This window comes from Plutella xylostella, chromosome 29 (assembly GCF_932276165.1).
Source record: "Plutella xylostella chromosome 29, ilPluXylo3.1, whole genome shotgun sequence".
NCBI classification, from domain to species: Eukaryota; Metazoa; Arthropoda; class Insecta; order Lepidoptera; family Plutellidae; genus Plutella; species Plutella xylostella.
Genome location: NC_064009.1, coordinates 10,123,650 through 10,133,218, shown reverse-complemented (window position 1 = coordinate 10,133,218; position 9,569 = coordinate 10,123,650). Strand labels below are relative to the sequence as shown.

General features: G+C 35.2%; 1 protein-coding gene across 1 annotated transcript; it reads right to left on the bottom strand.

Moving 5' to 3' along the window:
• Positions 1-8,258: 8,258 nt before the first annotated feature.
• On the bottom strand, positions 8,259-9,032 carry LOC125491011. The gene has a single exon (XM_048631776.1). The coding sequence runs from the start codon at positions 9,030-9,032 to the stop codon at positions 8,259-8,261; it is 774 nt and encodes a 257-aa protein (XP_048487733.1).
• Positions 9,033-9,569: the final 537 nt, after the last annotated feature.

The following is a 9,569-nucleotide window of genomic DNA, read 5'->3' as shown; positions in this document are numbered from 1 at the left end:
AAAAAAGGAGAATTGATTAAATTACGTGACATTGGTAACGATTCAATCCTCACCCACTTAAAGATATCGTAGTTCATAAGTATGGAACAGTCAAAGGACTCCAACTTTCAATTTGAAAACCAAACTTATTTTTGAGTACAGTCTTTTATTTTCCCAAGCTAGGTACATGAAAATATTTTTTTTCATAAAGAGTAGGTATTTATGTTACATCTTTATTAACATCCTCAGTACACATTATAATACATCAAAGATACCAACACAATGATGACAACATAAATGCTTAGTTATGTTTGGTTGAATAGACCACCCTAGATCGTTCCCGGTTCGAAAGTTCCCATCAAGGAGGCCGTATAAAAATTTGGTAGTATTTTTTATTAGTAGGCCAACATGCTCATAGCTTTATCCTGTTCTCCTTTCATAGATGTTCTTATAAAAGAAACAATTTAGCGCGAGAGGACAAATTGAAACAAATTTAGGAAGAGTACACAATGAATACAGTTTGTTTTTGAGAAGTCAATGTTTGAAGATGTCGATGTCGTCCTCTTATTGACTAAATTAAGATGAGTAAGTACTTAAATCAAAAACTTTTAATTCTTTATTCTTACCGCAGAGATTTACAGTTTTATGTTTATTACCTATTATTTATGTTGTTTTATATACTTAAATAAATAAAAAAGTAGTGGTCACATCATTCTGTGGAAGAACCGATAACTGATGGGGTAAACGTGTTCTGGAGTGGAGACCGCGTCTAGGCAAACGTAGTGTGGGACGCCCTCCGGCTAGATGGGGTGACGACTTGCAAAAGGTGCCTGGTAATGATTGCATGCGGAAAGCTATATATCGTATCCAGCGACGTGCTTTGAGAGAGGCCTACGTCCAGCAGTAGACTGCTATAGGCTGATGATAATGATGTGGATTATAAGACTACTATCTTTCTTGGTCCTTTTTGAGTTTATTTTCGCATAAAAACTAACCTTCTTGAAAACATTTCACAGATACTGAAAATGGGGTTCAGAAAAAATACTGGAATCACTAAATTCACTAGTCTTCGACTTATAACATTGGAAGGAATTCAGAGATGGGCAGAGCTCCAGGAATGTCCCATGAATCCCAAAACTTCCAACTTATTTTATGACACTGTTCTCGCTACTGCTCAGGACAGTTTTAATGTGAAGTAAATCGAAGCTGGAATTCAAGGCATTTTTGTATTTAAATTGTTATTCTAGCTACAAAAGATGAACAGTATTCTAACGGTAAAATGAGTCTGCAAAAGGAAATAAGTTTGATTGAGCGTCATGTATGAAACACTTAAATACTATTTATGTAAATATTACAATATATATTAGGTATATATTTTTTATTAAGTAGGTACAATATGATTTTGTACACATGTTAGACTAGTTGAGTAGTAATTACAACAAAGTATGAATTCTGAACCTTAAACCGACGACTGATATTTTTTCTCATTCTCCGATATACCTAGTAGATGTCCCGCATGATCTGATGTTATTAAATCTCGTTTTAGCAGTTTAAACCTACCTTCTTTTCTTATTAACAGCTCCAAAATAACACCGCTGTCTCTACTTAGGTACTTACCTACCTACGTCTTCTTACATACTTAATTCATGACAAATTGCAAGCGAGTTTTTAAGATGAAAACTTTAATTACGCCATCAATGAGCTAATTTAGCGGATACCTGCGACGGTAGTAAACTGTTCGGCACTTACGTAAATAATTCAAGTGGCCACATTTTTAAGGGCAGTTAACAGAGCGTTTAAAATTTTATCACTTCATTGCAGTAAAGGAGGCATTTTAATCAACAGTTGAAAGGATCTGCCCCTGTTTGAGTAACTTATTTATTGGATAAAGTAATGTTTGGCAACTTATCTAAGAGCCGTAAAATTTGCATCAAGACGGTAATAAAAGAAAATGGCTTTGACGAAAAATTTTATAGTTCAAAGTTAAATTGTAATCTAAATTATTTATGCACTATAATATAACGTAATTTTTTAAACATTAACTAGACCGTAGAATATCCGTAAACAATAAATTAAGCGTCTAAACAGTTTTTTATTTTCAAATTAGACTCTCACATAAGTTACAATTTTGTCACCTATCAAACAAAATAATATTATCAATTATTATTAATTAATATAAAAAAAATATGATTGAGTAATTTATGAAAACCACTTTTGACTGTGTGGGGACCACAACACAAAAAAAAAACACGCACTCACGCCTTGTACTAATGTACTCCCTTGCGGGGTAGGCAGAGGTGCATTGCTGCACCCACTTTTCGCCAGAGTGTTATGTTAGTCCCAATGTAATAGGGGGCGGGCCTATTGCCATTTTACGGGCACATCCAAGACGCGAGAACAAATACCTGTGTTTAAACAAATATCTGCCCCAGCCGGGAATCGAACCCGGGACCATCGGCTCAGTAGTGGGGACCACTGGCTGATAAAACTCTATCCCAAAACAAAAGATGCCGCTTTAAGAGTAAAAAGCTAAAAAGTAATAGGTAAAACGCTCACAGGTAAGAATAAATAAAATAAATAGGCATACAGACAAGTTGAGAACCTCCTCCTTTTTTCGACGTCGGTTAAAAAGTAACAAGTCACTTTGGGAGCAGTGAACAGTTATTTAAGGAAATTGATGGGCTCATTCACTCGTCGGTGAATTGAGAAGTTATATTTAGATCAAAGTAATTGCGCACACGCTGCTGTACGTGCGAAAATGCTTGCTTCTGAAGGGTTACTCTAGAATCTATCCCCCAAATTCATAGAGGTTTTTGACACTTTACAATATGTTTAAAATTGAAGTTGTGATAAACGAATTTCAACCTTTTGACTGATGTAAAGAGTCGAATCTCGTGTGTTTCTAAGTAAATTTTAACCATGTTGTATTTTTTCAATACGGTCTATTAATTTGAGGGTAGATCTTAAGGCTTTGTCAAAGAGGACGCGTTACGCGTCAGAGCGCTAACTTGACGCCGCGCTATGATGCTAAGGAGTTGTACCACTACGGTAAAATACCGTCAAACAGAGCCCCAGCGCTAGAGTTGCGTTGCCCTGTTTGACAAAGCCTTGGCTGTGCTACCACAAAAGACTTTAAACACTGTTTAGCAAATGTTTAAAATGAAATTTGACAGATTTTGTAGGCGTTTGACAGCGCTAAATATCTGTTTAATACTGTCTAAGTTTTTGCAGTAAGGCCCTTAGAGTCTAGATTGACAAAAATTTACCAGATTCGCCAACCGGTACGTTTAATATAACAAGATAGAGTCGTGGTTAACGCAGCATCACCCCGAAATGTATGTTTTCGTAAGCTAAAGTGACCCGAGTGAATTTCGTATTGTAAACACCCTGTGAAGTTGCTAATAAAGTTTTTAATACCTTTTTTATTAGCTTTTTCTATAAAACCGGAAGTTCAAAAAAAGTTCAGATTATATTGTTCTTAAATAATAAGAAATGAGACGCAATTAGCAAATTTTCGCCGAATTACATATTACATATATAATAATATAATACTGGCACTCTATCTTGTTCAAATAGAAATATCAAAATATCGTTGAACATACATAATAATCCTCGTAAAGTATCAGCTCCTAGGATAATTGTGATTCACGTGCATGACATAAATATCATGACGAATAGAATTGTATCACGCGTCTATTGTTTGCTATTTTATCGTCCTCGCTTCGACTCAGCGGTGTCATAAAATGATCTCACTGGATGAATTAATTCGGAGAATTTACTGCTATTTTTGTCATTGTCTATCTTTATAGTGTCCTTTTAAAAGGTAGGTCGTATAATGACCGGTTGCTGCTTGTATATTGCATCATGTTTAATTTTACTACTAATGTAAGTCTTTAGATACATGTCTGTTTTTGTCGATGCTTTATTGATGAAAGGATTGGTCAATTAGATAAGCGTAATCGCTGACTAGCTGTGGCCAATAAATACGTCACTTGAGGTGTAAAGAATTCGATATTATGCGTAAACATTTTCTTTGTGCAACTACGCGTAAGTAATTCAAATTTTGTACATAGATGCACGATGTTATAAAATTATCAAGTCTGACGACACATATAATTATTTATTTATAAATGTTAGACTTAAATTTAATTTAATATCACACCTTTAAAATCGTATTTAACAATATAAATAATACAAGACTGGTTATGGTTATTGCATTCGCATAACTATAAAACATAAAATTCAAAATGATTCCATCGATTTTGCGTTTATTCAAATTTTATAACATACATTTGCATAATACATGTAAAATAAGATAGCATTGGAAATATTGATTCGAAAAGCCAATTTGTATGACATATTGGTTGGGCATAAGGTTGTTTCTTTTTCTCACGCAACATGCATAATAAAATGGTCAAATAAAATATCTTAACGCAAGTCCAAATAGGGCTAACAAATTTTTATTTGATACGTACCTACTAAAAAAAATGATCCCGACGAATTGAGAACCTCCTCCTTGTTTTGAAGTTGGTTAAAAAGATCCCGCTGAACCAATGAATTTAAACATAGACAGGTGGCCGGTGGTGGCTGGATCAGAAGGGCCGAGGTCAGAGTATTGTGGCACTGATTGCGGAGAGGCATTTGTCCATTAGAGGACGTAAGAAGAATTGTTTTGTCACATCTTGACGTGTGCATCCTGCGTCCCATGCTGGCCCTTCTGGAGCGGACAGTCCGTACACAGCTTAACACAAGTTTTCTATACCAGATTGAAAAACTATGCTCGTGTAGCGCGGGCATAAGCGCCATTTGTACGGAAACCACTCGCATTTGGTAAATTAAAACGTTGTTCAGCAGCTAAGTGTTATTACGGTCTATAAATTAATCAAAGGCAATGGTCGGACCACGGCCTGTGTGAATGGGTCGCCGTGTCCACATTCCGACGCTCTGTTGTGTCTCTATTGAATAATTGCGACAAAATGTTCCGTGGGAGAGGCCGGATTATTTTGTCAATATTTATAGACGTAACTTGTGTATTTATTTATTTATAGGAACACAATACAGAGAGTTAACAATACATGAACAATATTACATATAACACAAACACAGAAAACAGTTAACACTCCAAAAAATATGTGTCCACAGCATGCAAGTAGTAGTTAACTAGGTACATTTAATTATTATATTTAACATATTAATTATATTAATTAATTTAACATCAGATTACATTTTTAAATATTAAAAAAGTAAAAATAATAATATATATAAGTAAGTAATAAAATTTGATTCAGATTATTATTAAAATTAAAATATGCCAGAAAATTTGAAATTCTTATTAATACTAACTATTTATTTGAGTTCTTTTATGGCGGTATAGACGAGACGACGGTAGGTGGGATAAGAGTTCCAAAATATGTCAATATCACAGTCAGTTGTGTGGATTTGATTGTAAAGGCGACACAATCGATGCACAGGGGAGTTATAACTAACATTGATGCGACAGGTTGATACGTAAAACAGTTTAAATCGACGACCAGACCTAGTTCTACAGTCTAAAGCAATCTGCGACAGCACAACCGTATCAATTTTATTATTTACAATCTTGTAAAGACAAAACATATCTAATAATCTTCTACGATTCTCAAGACTATCAACTTTAAAGAATGCCAATCTTGACTCATAGTTGTTCAGTTTATACTTATAACCAAATCTAAAACTAAGTATTCGTAGAAATCGTCGCTGCACTGACTCTAAGGTTTGAATATGTGTATCATAGAATGGAGACCAAATCACTGATGCATATTCCAGTATACTTCGTACCAAGCTATTATACAAAGCGATAACACTGTGTGGTTTTTTAAATTTTTTGGTAATCCTAAGCACAAAACCTAGCATACGATATGCTCTTTTAACCGTACCATCTACATGCTCAGTAAATGTCAGTTTGTCATCCAATACAACACCAAGATCGCGAATCCGGGATACCCTTTCCAGCATGTGATTATTTACTGTATATTGATATGTTACCTTATTGCGCTTGTTAGTAAAGGATATCACAAAGCACTTTTTTGCATTTAAGCTCATGCTGTTGGCATGGCACCAATCTTCTATAGTAACTAAGTCAGCTTGTAATTCATGACAATCTTGCTCACAGGTTACATCCTTATACAATTTGAGGTCATCAGCGTATAGCAAGAAATTACTTTTTAGATCGGCTGTAAGGTCGTTAATAAAAATTATGAACAGTAGTGGATCCAAATTAGAACCTTGAGGTACCCCAGACGTAACAGAAATTGGGTTAGATGTGAAACCCTTCAAAGCGACTAGTTGAGATCTTTTCGAGAGATATGAAATTAGCCAGCGCAGCAATGTGCCTCGTACTCCCATTTTAAAAGTTTTCAGGATAAGCAACTTATGATTTACCTTGTCGAATGCCTTTTTAAAATCTGTGTATATAGAGTCAACCTGTATTTTATTGTTTATTTTAGAACTTAAATATTCAGTAAATTCCATGAGATTAGATATAGTGGATTTGCCTCTTACAAACCCATGTTGCTGTCTAACAATATCCACTTTAACGTGATTGTAAATATGCTCAAAGATCAAGCTTTCAAATATTTTAGCAAAACAATTCAAGATACTAATAGGGCGATAATTAGAGCATTGGGATTTATCATCAGATTTATAGATTGGGACTATATAAGCATTTTTCCAGACCTGAGGAAACTTACCACTAGCCATAGATTTATTAAAAATTATGGTTAAAGGTAGGACAAGTTCATCACTACAAGATTTGATAAAAAGAGATGGAATACCATCAGGCCCAGCGCCCTTGGAGGGATCCAAGTCCTTTAGCATTTTTAAGACCTCATTTGACGTAATTACAATACTACTAATCAAATTAGAGGATGACCCATGGTCGGCGTTCTCATACTCAACCTGATGATGAAGATTATGATTTGTATCATCATAAACAGATTTAAAGTAATCAGAGAAGAGTTCGCAGGCTTCAGAATAAGAAGAAGCTGAGTTTCCGTCAAAAAACATGGGCAAAGGAACATCACTACTCGTCCTATTACCTTTAACATAGGTCCAAAAAAGCTTTGTAGTATCAGACATTAAAGAATCTTCTACCGAACCAATAAAATTTACGTAACATTCTTCAATCATGGTTTTACTACGAGTTCTTAATAAAGAGAAACTGTCGTAGTCTCTGGGGTTGCCAAACTTTTTAAACTTTTTGTGAGCCCTATTTTTTTCTTCGATACATTTTATAAGTGGCTCAGAGAACCATATTGGATACTTTTGACGTGATTTTTTCTTATACGGCGTGTTCTTTATGATAATTTCCATGAGTAGTTTATAAAATACACTAACGCATACATCTATGTCAGGATGGGAAAGAAGTTCATACCAATTTATCTTATTAAGTTCACTTCTGCATGATTCAATATCTGTTTTTCTATAGTTTAACACTCTGCCTACGTTTTCTTTATGAACTCTAAACTTTAGCTCTATATTTACATGGAATGCCGGATGGTGTCGGTCCTGCTTACATAAAGAGTCACAAGAGTTTAAAATAACACTAGTAAAGCTGCTGAGAAATAAATCAAGAGTGCGATAATTATGATTTTTAATAAAATTGAATTGTCTTAAGCTACCGATAGAAATAAGGTTTAAAATGTCTTGGGATCTCTTATTATTTATGACAACATTGGGCGTACAAATACTCGTCGTCTCGTCTCGTACCCAGTCTAGTGAAGGTGTGTTGAAATCGCCTAATATTATTGTAGGATTGTCATTATTTGATAGAATGTCACATGTTTTTGAGTAGAAGTTATTGAATCGTTCCGCCGATACATCAGGTGGAATGTAAACAAGACAGATATTAAGTTGTTGACGATTGTTCAGCGTAAGATTCAACCATAATGTTTCAATATTAGTCTCCCAATCATGCCGACGTACAGCAGTGTAACACTTCTTTAAGGCGATCAAAACACCACCACCCGACCGTTTATCACTAGAGTTACTATGTCTATCATTCCTAAATATCAAATAACGATCATCGAAATATTCTTCACTATTAAAACTATTTTCTAAATTTGTTTCTGTTATGCATATAGCATCATAATTATTTCTAAGTACATTTAATTTAAATTCAATTGATTCGAACGGAACCGATTAACATTTTGGTAATATATTAACATAATTTAATAGGTAGAGGATTGACAGTGCATTTAAAACTGAATATATTGTGAGATAATACATATAACTTTACAAATTTATGACAGATTGTTTAGACACTCCAGGCTTTTAATACGCAAGTAAGGTGATTTATCGTCTTTTCTCATAAATACCCGGTTAAATTTCACCCATACAAACTTGTAGGATTTTTCTTTGGCAATTTTTCGTGCAGCAGCATGGATCTCTTTGACTGCAGGAGATAGGTGCTCAGTTACAAAGATAGGACAGGCTTCACCAGTTATTTCCAAGTCAGATGAGTTTAATTTATTTGTAGAGTTGGCCTTGTTGTATCGTTTCACAGCCGAGATAATATTGTCCCGATGGCGCATGGATGACAGTGTAACGAGAATGTTCCTTGGTCTAGAGGAAGATTGATCCATCTTGGCCACTCTTCGGCAGGCATGAATCTCTGAGTCAGTCATAGGAACGTTTACCTTCTTGCAAAGATTTTTAACGTGAGTTACAACATTTTCACCTTTCCTTTCAGGCACAGCTTGTATTTCCAGATTAAGGCTACGCGACATCTTTTCTGCGGATTCAACACGACGTTCTAATGATGTGACAAGACTTTGCAATTTAAAATTCTTGGCCTCCAACTCTTTTATGTCTTTCTTAGATGATTCTATTTCGGTTTTTAAGTCTTTTTGTTCAGCTGCTAGAAAGTCTGTGGTTGCGGTGAACTCCTGCCTTATAGTTTCAAGTGCAGAGTTAACAGCTGCGTTAACTTCCCTTTTTATAGATATAGTTATCTCAGATACTATGTCGGTTCTCATGCGATTCAGTAGCATATTCATTTGCTCAAGGGTGATCATTCCGGAGTTTTCAGCTTCTATTAATTTTTTATTATTATTAATAGTTAACGAGCTTACTGACTCGTCACATGACATATCCAAGTTATCTTCAAGGAGTGAATACTGATTTTGTGAGGTAGTAGGTCTTTCCGACGGCGGAAGCGCGCGTCTTGTTATGTTCGTACAAAACGAGCATTGCCATTGCGACTTACTCTGAGGGGTGAGCGCTTTGTACATTATAAGAGTTATATTGAGACACTCAAAATGAAATGTATTATTACATTTTTGGCACTTTAGAATATCAGCTAGTTTAATAGATTTCATACAAGATGCGCAATTAGGCATTTCTGTTGCCAGATGTTATATAAAAATTAAAAAAGAGGAATTTGTGATCTCGAGATTTGAACCAGCGCCTACGAATTACGTCTCTTCTTTGTACGGCGCGATATCCAATGCGCTACGCTGCCTGATACTTCGATATGCAAAAATATGGTACCAATTCGGCGCACTGAGTAATCACTGTAGTAGACCGGTTAGCGGTCGTTGCTCGGGCACGCA